The 17,645-nt window shown below is 25.3% G+C and overlaps 1 protein-coding gene across 1 annotated transcript; it reads right to left on the bottom strand.

Moving 5' to 3' along the window:
• Nucleotides 1-15,775: 15,775 nt before the first annotated feature.
• On the bottom strand, nt 15,776-16,499 carry LOC124932061 (CEN-like protein 2). Its single transcript, XM_047472664.1, has 3 exons — nt 16,280-16,499; nt 16,128-16,189; nt 15,776-16,045 (listed from the first exon to the last, which is right to left on the bottom strand). Exons 1-3 carry the CDS (start codon nt 16,475-16,477, stop codon nt 15,787-15,789), a joined length of 519 nt encoding a protein of 172 aa, XP_047328620.1. The 5' UTR covers nt 16,478-16,499; the 3' UTR covers nt 15,776-15,786.
• Nucleotides 16,500-17,645: the final 1,146 nt, after the last annotated feature.

Raw genomic sequence — 17,645 nt, 5'->3', positions numbered from 1 at the left:
TTTTTTTAAATAGAATAAATAGTTTCAATATATTTAAATATCGAAATAATTTTTTATTTATAATTAATGATTATTATATACTCTTTTATATATATATATATTTTAAATATAAAATTGTCTAATTTTTATTTAATTAATACATAAATATGTATTTGTGCCTTTGCAAATAACAAATATTCATCACAATTATCTATAATATATATAATTAAATATCTAAATGAAGATTTAATAATAATAATAATAATAATAATAATAATAATAATAATAATAATAATGAACATGACTATCAGGAGCAACTGCAAAAATATCTTCTAATAAATCTATTAAATAATATCTCTTTTATCATATACAAATAATGTTTGTATGCACAATTTTGACAATATTATTATCATTAAAATTGAGATAAACAATTTTTTTACAATTTATTTTGCTTAGAAATACTATTTTTTGTTAGATAAATTAATTTTAAAAATATTTATTATCAATAAATGAAATAAAATATATTATATTAAAATTGATGAAACTCGAAAAAAATGTAAATAAATATATATATAAATAATGCTTAATTTCTAAGTGTCTGAATTGCCGCGTCGAGATTTGTGGTTAATTTGAATATATATATATATGTGAGAGTAAATAAATACGTTGATCTAATTGTTGGTTGACTTGCCCATAAATTTAAAACGGTTAAAAATAAATTAAAAATATTATATGTATGTTTCTAACTTGCAACCTAACAAAAATAAGTACAACCCTTTAACCAAGTGTGATTGAAATGTGGTTTAGCGAAGGATAATAGGTTGGTAAAAATTGAAAGTGATTAAAAAATATTTAATTGACCAAATTGTGTGGTCACCATGCTAAATGTTAAAAAATATGAATTAAATATTTGATTAATCAAAATGAAAGTGTAATGTCACGAGATGTAAGGTTCATGATGAGATATAAGAGAAAATGAGTTGTTTACCGAAGTGAATAAAATGTGGAAGGAGAGTATTCTATTTTTTGTTTTAATATATTATTCATAATTTATTAAAAATTTTAAACATTTAATATATATTATTAAAAAAAATTGTTAAATTTATTATGTTTTTATTTTATCAATGTGAATCGCAAGAAAATATTCCTAGTTAAATTAAAATTGAAGTGAATATCAACATAAATAGAATAAATAATTTTTTTTAAAATAAAATAGAATAAATAGTTTAAAGATATTTAAATATTAAAAATATCAATAGTTTTCATTTATAATTACTCTTTTATATATATTTTACATATAAAATTATCTAATTTTTATTCAATTAATACATAAATATGTATTTGTGCGCAAATAAAAAATAAAAAATTCATAACAATTGTCTAGAATATATATTTAAATATTCGATGTAGATTTAATAATAATAATAATAATAATAATAATAATAATAATAATAATAATAATAATAATAATGAACATGACTATATTGGGAGCAACTTGACATAATATCTTCAAATAAATCTATTAAATAATATCTCTTTTGTCATATACAAACATTACGTTTGTTTGCACAATTTTATCAATATTATTATCATTAAAATTGAGCTAAATAATTTCTTACAATTATTTTTACTTAGAAATACAGTTTTGATTAAATATATTAGATAAAATTAATTTAAAAAAGATTTATTATCAACAAATAAAATAAAATATATTATATTAAAATTGATGAAACTCGAAAAAAAATAGTAAATAGTATATATATAATTATACTTAATTTCATAGTGTTTGGATTGTCGGGTCGAGAGTTGTGGTTAATTTGGATATATATGTGAGAGAAAATCGATATTTGGGTCGGTTTGTGGATTGACTCGCCCATAAATTTAAAACGGTTAAAAATAAAAAAATGTTATATGTATTTTTCGAACTTGCAACCTAACAAAACAAGTACAACTTTTAACCATGTGTGATTTGAATGTGGTTTGTCGAAGGATAATAAGTTGGTAACAATTGAAAGTGATTATAAAATATTTGATTGACCAAATTGTGAAATCACAATTAGGGATAGCAATGGGTACTCCTATACCCGATACCCGTGGGTACCCGATGGTCGGGTTCGAGTTCAGGTATTTTAAATCGGGGTCGGGGATTGGGACTGAAAATGATTACCCGATCGAGTTCGGGTTCGGGGATGGGGAGTGTGCAAAACCCAAACCCGATATCCGAAATATTAATATTAAATATATATATATATATATATTAAAAATTAAATTGACTTTTCAAATTTCAAATCAATACTATCATTATAAATTTACATTAAATATATTAATTAATTAGTTATACCAACACTCAACCACCCACTCCTCACTCCCCACTCCCCACTCCATAATTAATTTAATTTATATTCTCCATTACTCTTAATCTTCCTTTCTTTAATAATAAATTTTTTTCCTCTTTATACGTTTCTTATTTTCAAGATTAACATCTTTATCTCTCTTTTGTTTCAATATTTTCTCTAATTTTTGTTAAACTTCTTTTTAATTCTTGTTGAAGTTCATGTATATATATTGTTCAACTTCTATAATATAACTATACAAATAAGTAATAGTTTTATTATGTATTTTTAATATTTAGTATTTAGTGTATTTAGAAAATAATAAATAAAAATTCATATTTTAATCGGGTAATGGGTACCCATCGGGTATCGGGTACCCGACGAATCGGGGATGGGATACAAATAGATATACTCGTCGGGTTCGGAGTCGGGGATGAGTAATAAAATAAAAATCAGGTTCGGGGATGGGTACTTCACTACTCGGCGGGTAGGGTACTCGTTGTCATCCCTAATCATAATGCTAAATGTTAAAAAATATGAATCAAATATTTGATTAACCAAAGTGAAAACGTAAGGTCACGAGGCGTGAAGTTCATTGAGAAAAAAAATGATGAGATATGTGAGAAGATGAGTTGTAAGTGAATAAAATGTGGAAAAAGAGTTTTCTATTTTTTATTTTAATATATTATTTGTTATTTATTGAGAATTTAAACTTTAATCACATGTTATTATAATTTTTTTTCTTATATTTATTTTGTTCAGTATCCATGTGTATCGCACGAGATCTTTTAGTTAAATTAAAATCAACGTCAAAACAAATTATAGAATAAATAATTTTTTCAAAAAAATGTTAGAATATTTAGTTCGAAGATATTTAATATCAAAATATGTAAATGCCGAAATAATTTTTCATTTATAATTAATGATTACCATATACTCTTTTATTTATATTTTAAATATAAAATTATCTAATTTTTATTCAATTGATACATAAATATGTATTTTTGTCTTTGTAAAAAAAAAATTCATTACAATTATCTAGAATATATATATATAATAATAATAATAATAATAATAATAATAATAATAGTGAACAAAGATGACAAAAATATATTCTAATAAATCTATTAAATAATATCTCTTTTGTCATGTACAACCCAATACAATTTTGTTAAATAAAACATGGAAAAAAGTTTTTTATTTTATTTATTTTAATATATTATTTTTGATTTATTAAGAAATTAAATATTAAATACATATTATTATAATTCTTTTTATTAGATTTATTTTGTTTATATTTTTATGATCAGTGTATCGTACGAAAATCTTTTAATTAAACTAAAATCAACATCAAAATAAATTAGTATAAATAGTTTTTTAAAAAAAGTTAAAATATTTAGTTTGAAAATATTTAAATATCAAAATATGCAAATGTCATAAATAAATTTTCATATAATTAATGATTACTATATACTCTTTTTTATATTTTAAATATAAAATTATCTAATTTTTATTCAATTGATATATAAATATGCATTTTTGTCTTTGTACAAACAAAAAAATAAAACAAAAAACTTCATCACAATTATCTAGAATATATATATATATATATAATATTTATTTTAAATATTCTAAATGTAGATTTAATAATAATAATGAACATGACTATCATGAGCAACTTGACAAAAATATTTTTTAATAAATCTATTAAATAATATCTAGTTTCTCATATACACATTTTTGTCAAAATTATTATCATTAAAATTGAGAAAATAATTCTTTTTATAATTTTTTTTTTTGCTTAGAAATACAATTTTGATTAAATATGTTAGATAAAATTAATTTAAAAATATTTATTATCAAAAAATTAAATAAAATATATTATATTAAAATTGATGAAACTCAAAAAAAATAAATAAATATATATATATATATATATATATATTTAAAATGTTCGGGGGTCGAGAGCGGTGATTAATTTGAATATATATATATATATATATATTCAAATATATATATATATAAGAGTAATGAACACTTGGGTCGGATTGTGGGTTGAACCCACTCATAAACTTAAAACGGTTAAAAATAAAATTAAAATGTTATATGTATTTTTCGAATTTGTAAGATAACAAAAATAAGTAAAACTCTTTAACTAAGTGTGATTGAAATGTGGTTTAACGAAAGATAATAAACCGATAACTATTGAAAGTGGTTAAAAAATATTTGATAGACCAAATTGTGAGGTAATGATGCTAAATGTTACAAAATATGAATCAAATATTTGATTAACTAAAATGAAAGTGATAAGTCACGAGATGTGAGGTTTATTGAGAAAAAATATGTGATGAGATATGTAAGAAGATTAGTTGTTTTAGAAAATATGAAATGAGAGTGTTTTATTTTTAATTTTAATATATTATTTTTGATTTATTAAGAATTTTAAACATTGAATTCATATTATTATATTTTTTTATTAGATTTACTTTGTTTATAATTTTGTGTTGGTGTATTACACGAGAATCTTACTAATTAAATTAAAGTCAACATCAACCTAAATTAGAATAAATAATTATTTCAAAAACAATTAGAATAAATAATTTGAAGATATTTAAATATTAAAATATATAAATGTGAAATAATTTTTCATTTATAATTAATGATTATTATATACTCTTTTGTTTATATTTTAAATATAAAATTATCTAATTTTTATTCAATTAATATATATATATATATATATATATATATATATATATATATATATATATATTTGTGCCTTTGTAAAAAGAAAAATAAAATAAAAACTTCACCACAATTAACTAGAATATATATTTTTAAATATTTTAAATGTAGGTTTTATAATGATAATGATAATGATAATGACTTCTTTTTCCTATGCAAAACAGGGTGTGGGTTATCAAGTTTCCAAGCAAGGCCTATTTTAAATTTAAATTTAAAAATCCTAATATTAGGTGGCGCATTAAATTTTGGCTATTGTAGAAATGGGCTGATTATATTCGGTCATAATTGAGCTGGTCAATTCTGATGGGCCATATATATATAATATGAGTCAGTTTTGAACACAAGCTTTCCCTAGGTCAGGAGGAACAAAGATGACGCAAATAAGACTTGATTCTATTTCTTTCATAATTGACCATGAATTAATTGAGTGGGCGTCGATTAATGGACTTTTCTTGTCCATTTGAATGCCACATTAATTAATATCAATTATCATGCAATATAGTTTTCTTTACAAATAGTTAAGTTTTAGAATCTCACAAATAAAAAATCACCTCTAGAACAATTTCAATGGATTTTCAGACTTAATTCTTCATTTCCTTTTATAATTGTTTATTCAGTTTTATGATATTAAATACTCTAACAATTAAAGAGCAGTTTTCATATTGTATTTTAAATCTTTACATGTTCTAACTCTTTAGTTTCTCTTCAAATATATTCTTAATACACTTTAAGTTTTCTTGCTACTTATTTTCTTTATCTTGTTTCAAAGTCATTATTTGATTTTAAGAAACCTCTTTATCCATGGCCTCTTCTTCCGCTTCAACCACTTATCTTCCACAATCTCACATCCATTAAATTCGATCATAAAAACTTTCTTATTTGAAAATCTCAAATCTTACATACCCTAAAAGGTTACGACCTTTATCCATATATTACTAGAACTAATTCTGCCTCTGAAGCCTTTCTCCAAATTGATGATGATGACGAATCTGGTGTCCTCACTCCAAATCCTGATTTTAACATATGGGAGGAACAAGATCGGAGGATCCTTCATGGCTTCTCTCTACCCTTTTAGAATCCAACATAGCACAATTGGTTGGTGAATCATGCACCACATCTAAAGCCCTTTGGTCTGCTTTAGAACGCACATTCGCCTCTCAATTTGAAGCTCGTCTAATTCAGCTTCGTCATCAGCTCCAGACGGTAAAGAATGGTTCACTCCCGATGGCCGAATATTTGAAGAAAATAAAATCAATCAAGGATAGTCTCGTTGGTGCTTAGCAAAGCATATCTCAACAAGATTTCATCATTTATGCTTTGGGAGGACTCGGTCCTGAATACAAATCTCTCACTATAGCGGTAATCACTCGCACTAACCCCATCGCCATTGAAGACCTCCAGGGAATGCTTCTTACACATGAGATTCGCCTTGAATCACTCTATTCTAACTCTCCAACCGTTAATTTTGCTTTTGGACCGAGAGGGATTTCAAAACCATCCCAAATCCAATGATCGCGACGTTCGGTCTCCTCTCCGATGTATTATAGTGCAAAATGAAATTGTCAATAGATTGAGCTCCCAAAATTTAATGGATATCAATTAAATGGGCCTTTAAGTTCATCTAAATTTTCACACTCTAATCGGCGTCTACAGTCGGGTTATGGTGTCCTTCTATTTTAAGTTGTAGGCCTCGTGGGCCCAATAAAAACAAAATACAATATCAATTATGTGATCGTTTTGGTCACGCAACATATGTTTGTCGATCAGGTCTGTTTTATTAGATTTGCAACTTTATAGGTCATCCGATTAAAACTTGTCGACGTCGTCATAACCAAAATTCAATGACACACTCTTCTATGATGGATATACCTTATCCTGTTTATGACTCAGTCTGGTATCTCGACTCTAGTGCTACAAACCATCTCACGATAAATCTTGACAACCTTAGCATCTTGACTCTGGTGCTACTAACATGTTTTTCGTCTATTTTCGATCATAAATTTTGTAGTCACTATTAGGGGTCATCAGTTTGGTTTTCGGGTTATTCGAGTTCATTGATTCGGTTTCTTCGAATTTTAATTTTTATTAGCCAATTCGAAATTTGAATAAATTTTATTTTAATCGAATCGAATTCAATTTTTTTTTATAATTTTATTGTCAAATCAATTTTGAATTCGAATTATTCAAATTCAAAGTGAAATAATAAATAAAGTTAGAGAGATCTTATCTACTCAAAGTCTAAAAGTATAAAAAAAAAGAAGAAGTAAAAATCACCCAAACTATTGTTAGGGACTTATCTCTGATCTTTCATGTTCGGAGGTTGAACGACGGAAGTAAAACAATGTTGGTAACTACCAAAATATTATTGGTGAGATAACTTATATAGGAGTTTAGAGATTTTAGAGTTAGAGATGAGGTGCACGACTAGAAGGACCAAGAAGGTGGACGGCTAAATGAAGAGGACATGAAAGGAGAGATTATGATTTTAATGGCCTGGATAAGAATATTAGAGATGGAAGAGTAATTTATGGATCTAGTACGAGGATCATGATAATTTAATATATTTATATGTAATAAATTAGATAATATATAATAAAAGTAAATAATAAAAAATAATTCGGTTTTGGGTTTGGTTTCGAGTCTTATCTAGAAAACCAAACCGAAAACCGTATTTGAATTCAAATCGGTTTAAAATTCGATTTGAAAACCGAAAATAAAATCTTATATTCGATTCATACCAAATATAGAACACCTCGCCTCAATCACTATCTAATATGTCACTATCTAATATAAATGCACTTGTATGATTTTAAAAATATGAAAATGATCCTTATATAATTATTTTCATATATAACTTTTGAGCTTGATAGAACATATCTAACTCGGGTTACTTATAAAAATCATTTAAAGTTCTTTATTCTAATAATTAATTACTTATTTTATCAATTAAAATATATTATTTTATTTTTCAATTATTTATTTCATCAATTAAAATATATTACTTTATTTTTCTAATATTAAAATTTTAAATGTAAGGGTATATTTTAATTAGTGTATTTTGAATTAGATTGAAATTCAAATTTTAATTACGAATTATATTAAATTATAATTTAATTTTTATGTTTGAAAAAATTATATAATTGTAATTCAATTCTAATACTTAAGTTTAAAAAAAATTTAATAAATACAATTTTAACATATATTATTTATATTTTAAAAATGTTGATTTTACCTAACTTATTAGGATAGATCAAATTTTAAGAATTGTTTTTTATGGTCAAATTCTTGTATTTTGTTGGAATAAACATAGAAAAAATAAATATTAAAATTATTATTTCGAGTTAAAAATAATGAAATTGAGAATTATAAAACAACATAATTTCATTGGAATTTTAATTTTATTTTTAATCATTTTAAGTTTATGAGTGGATCAACTCATAATTCGTTTTAACCGTTTCATTGGAATTTTAATTTTACTTTAACCGTTTTAATTTTTCTTGTAACCTTACACTTTCATTTCGGTCAAAATCAACAAACAACAAACAATAAACCATCTACTTTTATATCGTAGCATTAACACTTCAATCACTAGACCACTTAAAATTATTTATTTATATTTATAATTTTATGTATGTATATATAATTTATATGATTCGTAATTAAAAAAATACTTATATATATATAATATTTATATTTTAAAAATATTTAATAAATATTTATTATTTTAATATATTTAAATTAAATATTTATTTTTAAAATTTATTAATTTTTCACTAAAGGTTATTATATATATATATATGAACGAACTATTATTATATTAATATTATTTTTATTATTATTTTAAATAAAATTTAATTTATTAATTTTGTTTATTTAAATTTATTATTAAAATAAAAAATAAAAAAAATGTATCAATTTTTTTTTTCGTAATTAACTAAACTCTTTTTTTATTATTAATATTTATTATATATTATATATTATATATTATGTTGCAAATTCGAAACATACATATAACATTTTTTATTTTATTTTTAACCGTTTTAAATTTATGAGTGGATCAACTAATAATCCGATCCAAAAATTCATTTACTCTCAAATATATATCCAAATTAACCACAACTCTCAACCCGACAATTCAGATAGTTTGAAATTAAGCATTATTATATAAAAAGATTAGTTAGTTAAAAAGTTGAACTTATACTATTAAGAATGTCTCACGTTCATCAAATTTGAAATTGAATTTAGAATATAAAGTCTTATTAGCCTAGTTGGTTAAATGATGGTACTTGTTTTGTTAGGGTGTAAGTTTGAAACATACCTATAGCATTTTTAGTTTTAATTTTACCCATTTTAGTTTATGGACGGGTCAACCCACAATCCGACCCAAGTATCCATTTACTCTCACATATATATCCAAATTAACCACAGCTCTCAACCCGACAATCTAGACACTTTGAAATTAAGCATTATTATATATATAAATTAGTTTGTTAAAAAGTTGAACTTATATTATTAAAAATGTCTCACGTTTATCAAATTTGGTATTGAATTTAAAATACAAAATTTTATTAACCTAGTTGGTTAAATGATTGTACTTGTTTTGTTAGGTTACAAGTTCGAAACATGCATATAGCATTTTTATTTTTATTTTTAATCGGTTTAAGTTTATGGATGAGTCAACCCACAATTCGACCCAAGTATCCATTTACTCTCACATTTATATCCAAATTAACCACAACTCTCGACCGACAATCCGGACACTTTGAAATTAAGCATTAATATATATATATATATATATATATATATTAGTTAGTTAAAAAATTAAATTTGTATTATTAGGAATGTACACGTTCATCGAATTTCGTGTTGAATTTAAAATATAAAATCTTATTAGCCTAGTTGGGTAATAGTTGTACTTGTTTTTGTCAGGTTGCAAGTTCAAAACATACATATATAATTTATAATTTTATTTTTAACCGTTTTAAGTTTATGAGCGAGTCAACCCATAATCCAACTCAAATATTCATTTACCTCTCACATATATATATATATCCAAATTAACTACAACTCTTAACTCAACAATTCAGACACTTTGTAATTAAGCATTATTATATATATATATATATATATATATATATATATATATATATATTACCATACATACAAGTTCTCAATTTTTTATTTACAAAGATCCATTTATATTAAAAATGAAAAAAATCGTTTAAACACAACGACAAAACATGACATATCAGTTTAATCAATCTAAACTTATCAGATAACGTCATATAATAATATTATGAATGTTACACATCGGACGACTACGATAATTGAAAATTCGACGATTTCTCTCTAATTAAATAGTTCACCAAAAAATAATTGGGATAGTAACCTAAATATGTAGGTATGTCATATTAGCCGCACCAATCCAAATTTCTCGACAATTACCCCCAAAACTCGAGAATCACCCAATAAATTCCAATAATATTTCACCAAAAATATCAAACACTAGTCACCATCGAAAATATAAAAATAAGTAAATTATCAATCCAACATCTTAATGACACATACAATAACAACTAGTCTAATACATTTTTTTTCATTCCGTTATAATTTCCATTAATACTACAAGTATTCCATATTTTAACCCTACAATTTAGATAAAGTCATCCACATTCAACAGACCTGTTTGGGTTGATTTCTATTATTGATAGGTTATATTCATTAATATTATAAATAATATAATATTATATCAATTTTATAAAATTATATTTATACACAAAAAGAAATGAGAAGTTTTAGAGTGCGAAGTAAAATGAAAATCGTATTCTTATAAAACATTAATGAAATAAGTAGTGTACAAAATCTTGAATATTTATATTAAACAAAAATCTTATGGAGAAAATAGTATTCATTAATGATGTATAGGTTAAGTGTTCAAGTTATAGTTAGACGGCTTGGGTGTTCATTTGTGCTCTTGCATTTGCAAGCTTTTGGGTTGGTACCTTGTCCACCCTTTGGGCTCCAAACTAAGAAGAGACAAGTTTTGAACCAATCTTGAATATTTTAAGAGAAAAGTGAACAAATGGAATGCACAATCCATTTTCAAAAGAGGAGATAGTCTTTCTATATATATATTAATTAATAAGATCTCCACTTTATTTTTACTCTCTTTTATTAATTAGTTACTTAGATGGGTTTGTGTCATTATTATTTATGTCTGACATATGTGATTTTTTGAATTGAAAAGATAGGAAGAGAAAAAAAAATCATAGAGTGGTATAAGTGCCCTTAGCAAATTGGAGAATGTTAGATGTGTATTACTTTTTAAATGTTATATATATTGTTTTGTTTCACCAACATCAACTTTGTAAAAAAAACAATCAAAATTGATTAGGAAAACATTATCTAACAAAATAAAGTTGACAAACATCTAAATTCAAAAGGACTAAAATAACATAAAAATAACTGTCATCTAAAAATGTAGGATTAATTATCAAACGCCTTTGAAATATTGATTGTCATGTCACAAACATTGTATTGACAATATAATATAAGAGTTAGGTCAAACATCAAAGAGATTGTTGTGGCCGAAAAACTGACGAGAATTACAAGATAAACTAAACCAACAATAAGAGAATTGTTGAACACCAAATCTACAACCATTCAGGTCAAACTAGACCACAAAATGAAAACGAGCAATATGTAAGAACTCTTGTCTCGTGAGTAGATAGATCCGACCAAAGGAGAACCAATTTCTAAAAACCAAACATGTTCAATAAAAATCTCTACAAAAGTCACATAAAACCATATAAAAATGGTAAAGAGAAGGAAATAAAAATGAAAGACGAAAAAATGACTGAATTGAATAAACACATACAAAATACACGAAAATTAATGACGGACTGAAAGAAGAGAAAACAAATGGATTGTCCACATGGTAGATAATTTTTTCTTGTGTTAGAGAGAAAACATGGTTTACTTTCTGATTTGAATGTTGTATCACCTAAGCTAAGTTCTGACATGAAATTTTCAATGGTTAGATTTTGAAAACACTAACTCATGACCTTAAGAACACGAGAGAATCATAACATTTTTATTGGGCTTCCATTGGTGCCATATCCCTATTCGGAGGGAATGCATGTCCATGAATCAACATTTGTAACATATTATTAGCTTGATTTTTTTTTTTACTTAAAAGGTTAGGGTTTGAAAATATTAATCCATAACCTTAAAAACACAAGTTTTTTTTTTGCTACATCATTAAGTTTACGAGTCTCCACAATTAGTAAGTGAATTTACTTATTTCACTATTTTACTTGTTGATTCTTCTATGAAAATGAAGTAGCCATATAACAAAAGTTGTTGTTTAAGTCATTGTCTCACATAACAAACGTTTTATACAGCATATTATTTTTAACGCTTCTTTTAATTAGCACGTCATAAGTTTTTTATGTGCCGAAAAAAATTATATATATATAATTTAATTATAACTAATAATCTCACATTCTATTATATTGTTTTTTTTTGTCAATATCATTTGAAATCTTTAATGATTAATTTTTTAATATCGATTAAATGATGCCTAAAACTAGTTGGAATTTTGAAATATGTGAATTGGTTGTTTCAATGATGCGACTTTATACAGGAAAAATAAAAAACATAATGTGATTTTCTAGGGATTTATTTGAATTCAGTACAATCACAGGGTTATTGAGACATGTTCCATACAATTTAGCTTGTGTTAACATATCTTTTTGGTAGCTGCCAAAATTAAACCTAGTTTCTCAAGCTCTTCTTTTAAGAAATTATTCACTTATTGACATCCTAATAAAATAGTTTGTTTTTTTTTTTGTGTTGATTTTCATTTTTATTTGGCTGTTTCTCAATTTTATTTATAGAGTATGGCCTTGTTCGGATTGGGTTATTGTAATAACATATAGGGGGAAATGAGTAATGATTGATGATGATTTTGAGAAGATGAGAATATTTTTGGTAAAATTACTTAAATGGTATTGATATATAATAATAAAATAATAAATAATAATTTAAAATAAATGATATTTTAGTATTTTGGGTAATGAATTGAGTGATGTGATTGATCAGAGGGAGTGAAAAGATGTTTGAAATGGTTGAGTTATTTAAATAACCCCAACCGAACAAGGCCTATGACCTTTTTTTTTTCAAAAATTTGGTTTATTTATTTATAATTTTCTTTGAACTATCTTGTTTATGTTTAAAAAAAATTCTTGGATTTCATTATTAAGATGGTTAATGTTTATAATTATAGGAGTTTGTTTGATGTTGGGTTAATTGAGATTTTTATTGGGTTATTTAGAAGAAGTATTGTTTGATTAATTGAAAAAATAAGTTATTTAAAATTTTCTATTAGTTCTACTGTCTTCTATATTTAAAATTTACAAGGATAATAGTTAATATATTTTTCCTTAAACATAGACTCAATTTCATATTTCTCACAATATTTTATTTTTAGAACGATGAGTTTTCGCTTCTCCTTTAGAGTGCGATTAATCCCCGCGGGTTAAGCATAACATATAACCTGTAAACACACTTAACTATTTACGCAGTACTTTCCGTTTGACGGACTCGAACTCAAGACTTCATAGAAGTTGGTGATATTCCGTTCTTATTACCGCTAAACTAGAAAAAGATATAAGTCCATAATATTTTATGTTATACTGAAAAGATTAATAATTTTGTATTATATTGAAAGTAAGTAGCCTATGTTTAGTTAGTTATAAAAGTTGATATTAGATTCAAGCATTGGAAAGGTAGATATTTTTTTTTTTGTAAGACCCTATATTTGAACTTGTCTTACCTTATATTTACTCTCACTAATTTTAAAAGTTAACCACATAGTTTATTCATAAATGATGTAAAAATCTTATTCCAATCAATAATTCATATTTTATTTATTTATTATGAATGTAGTTGAATGAAGCCTTTTTGATCTTCTAGCTAGCTAGCTATTTATAAAGAAAGTTTTTATTTATGATGGGAATTGGTACTGTAGACTAAAGTATCTCAGATCAGAATATTCCGTACAACCATGAAAGCTGTTGTTGAGTTTATTGGTAATGAATGGTAGGGGCCAAAAACAAACACAAATATTTGTTGTCACTCATTCTATTAACGGCTTGCTTCTGTCGACTACCTATTACCTATTAATTACGAGGTTGTTTGAAATCAACTTTTTTAGATTTCTATATAGAATCGCTCACTCATATCACAGTAATTCTATTATTTATATATAAATTTTTACTTGTACAATATGGGTTAGTATGTTACACCTTATAATTACGAATAAATTGTAATTATTGTGGACCTTAATTAAGGTAGAGTATAAATGATTATTCGTCTATCACCTTAGTTAGTTTTCTTTCAAAAAAAATATTTTAAGTATTTTTTAAGATAAAAGGGATAGATTCGAGTTTTTACTTCAAATATATCTTAAGGTAGAGTTTATAAATAAATATATATATATATATATATATATATATATATATATATATATATATATATATATATATATATATATATATATAATTTTAATAACCTTACAAATAAAAATAATAAAAAATTGATTAATTATTTTGGTAAATTGAACATATTATATTCTTAAAATTTATTCTATTTTAAATATAAGAATTTGAATTGTCTTGATAAAATTAGTAATTTGATTCATAATTTGGATGATTATATTTGAAAATTATAACCTTAAATAATTAATTAAGGAGTAGGACAAGTACTTTGATTAGGTTTAGTAGCTGAGAATTTGGGATAAAAAAATATTTTTATTTGTTAATTTAGTAGTTATATATATATTTTTCTATTAACCAAGGTAGCTTAGTGGTAAAATTCGGCTTAAAAGACTAAAATATCACGAGTTCGATTTCATCTGAAATTTAAGCTAGTGTCATGCTTGTTCTAAAAAATAATAATACTATTATCATAGTTTAGTTTGGTAAAAAAAATATGATTTAATTAAGGATCAAACTTTGTTGTGCTATATTTTTTATTTTTCTGATTTTGAATGGTTTAGGGAGAGATCCTAAACGGCCGCCTAACTAGTATTACCACATACTTACCCTGATTAGGTTAATGAGTAGCCTAAGCATTTTTAATTTATTTTAAAAAATCATATAAAATTAATAGAATTCGTTTGAAAACAACCTTATATCATATCATAAAAAAAATCAGACCCAAACTATAAAAAAGTAAAAGAAATACAAGTTTATTGGCCTAAAGTTCCTATGAGAAAAGAATAAAGTCCCCAAAAGAATAAAAAAGTTTCCCAACCTAACTACCAACATCATCCTTTTATATATTGAAAATCTTAAAAGTCAAACATACCCCTGAAAACACACATTTATTTTCTAATTTTACAAACAAACTATTGTACTAAACTTGAGAAAACGGAATAAGATTAATCAAAGTAATTAGTCCTTAAATTGAAAAGTTCATCCCGTTAACTGGTGGAACAATTACGATAATTAATAATAATACAAAACAAACAAACAAACACAAATTACACACCGACCGACTGCATACATTTGGAGGATTAAGATATGATTATGAGAGTAATCATATTATATATATCTCTCTACTCCAGTTATTCCTCTTATTATTTTTATATATGGCTTGCTAATAATTAATTATTAAGACATAATTATTAGAAGATCCTACTAAATATATAATAATAATACTTTGGTTAGCGTCTGCGGGCGGCGGTTTCTCTCTGGGCGTTAAAGAAAACGGCAGCAACCGGAAGTCCTAGTCCATTTTGCACTGCAAAGGTTCTGGTATCAAAGTGGTCCCTGGACATGGGTGGCTGCACCGATTGGCGCCCTTTCTGCTTGAATACCGCAAATACAAACCTATGGATTCCTATGTTTGGCCGAGGCATCTCATAATTCACCATCTCCTTTCCAAATGTTGCGTCTGTTGTCCCTGGAATATCTGTCACTATCCTGAAAATATATATATATATATAAAACAAATTCAAAGAACAATTCATTGTAATCTTTATTCGGTTGCTGTTAAAATTAGTACCAGTGAAGATGTTCTTTAAGATAGGGATCACTAGGACCAGGAACATCAGGATCAGTCATAACCTAGATTCAAAGATAAAACGTTTGATTAATGAGATAAATCGTCTTAAGTAAATAAATAAATGAATGTGACATGAGAGATGAATTTATAACCAGAGTATAGAAAGTTCTCAAGTCACCGCCATTAATCTCGACTCTGGGCTTGGAAGAAACTTGAGAAGGGAAGAGTTCATGGCCATTGTAGATTTGTTTGTTGTTGTTGTAGGTTACTGTGATTTTAACGGATGGGATGAATGGATCAAGAACATCTCCAATCACTCTTCCAACTGTCAAGGGTTCTGATCTTGCCATTACTTAAATTAATTACAAGAGACCACACTAGTACTAATGTACAATACCCTCTGCTGTGTTTTGTTTGTTGTTGTTTGGAGATATGTTTGAACTCCCATGCACTTAGATTATATATAGAGAGGGTGAAGAAGAAGATTTGTTTGTTTTTCAATATATAATTAACAAAACAAGCTACTCCTACCTCTCAATAAAAAATATAGTATGATTTTCTTTTCATTTTTATTAACTTATCTCAACTTGCTTTGATTGGATATGTCATATCATGGCACACAATTCTTAGTTGTTGTTTTTTTTCTTAAAAAAAGGTTCATGAAATCTTAATAAACTAGCTAGAGTCATTTAACCAATAACCAAACAAAATATGTCACAACAAATTAAAATTTTCATGATAGACAATCCAAGGAAAAAAATTAAAGATAATAGGTCATGGATATGATTGTGAAAGTTTTCGAGAAGGGCAATGAGTCTCAAACCGACTCCAAGAACTTTTCAGAATGAATCGAATATTTTACAATCATTACAAAACGACGATTAATTTCCAGCAATATAATCTATCAATGGATAATTGAAATAATAACCCAACAATTCAGCAAAGAATCAAATGGTGCATACTAACAAGTTTATGGAAAATTCACGAAGAATTCAAATTAGAATAATGATTTGGTTGATGATTTTTTATGGTGTAAATTATTTTTCATTTGGATTAACTTTTAGCAACTGATTTATGATTTGCGGTTTTTTCCCAATTTTGAAGGATGTTGGTTAGTTGTCAAAGGTATTGGATGAAACCATTGCCTATGCTCATTTATTCTTTTAAATGAACTCACTCTACTTTTTAACTTAGTAATTAAATGTGGAGGCACTTGCAAATTGCAATATTTATTTTATATGGACCATCTCTTAACCTTGAATTGGGTCCCTCTAATTATAGGAATATGGTTCTTTGATTGGATGTAATCCTTACAATGCATGAGTATTAATTAAACAAATAACAAGTTGTCTAGCTAGCTAGCTAGGTAACATGCATGCTATTATTTATGAATCTAATCATGGAATCGGCCCTAATACATATATATGTCACTACCATGTTTTCCCAACTAAGCAAAGTTGAGTCATTTTATTCTTCTTTTTTAGCCAAAAAAGTGACACAAACAAAGTCACTTCAATA

The sequence above is a fragment of the Impatiens glandulifera genome, chromosome 3, assembly GCF_907164915.1.
Source record: "Impatiens glandulifera chromosome 3, dImpGla2.1, whole genome shotgun sequence".
In the NCBI taxonomy this organism is placed as follows: Eukaryota; Viridiplantae; Streptophyta; class Magnoliopsida; order Ericales; family Balsaminaceae; genus Impatiens; species Impatiens glandulifera.
Note: the sequence above shows the minus strand (reverse complement) of the source record. Positions and strands in the feature narration are given on the sequence as shown.

Coding starts and splice junctions, on each gene's coding strand:
- LOC124932061 (XM_047472664.1), bottom strand. CDS start 16,477: ATGGCAAGATCAGAACCCTTGACAGTTGGAAGAGTGATTGGAGATGTT. Junction 16,190..16,279: donor TGAGAACTTTCTATACTCTG/GTTATAAATTCA, acceptor CTTTGAATCTAG/GTTATGACTGATCCTGATGT. Junction 16,046..16,127: donor CTTAAAGAACATCTTCACTG/GTACTAATTTTA, acceptor ATATATTTTCAG/GATAGTGACAGATATTCCAG.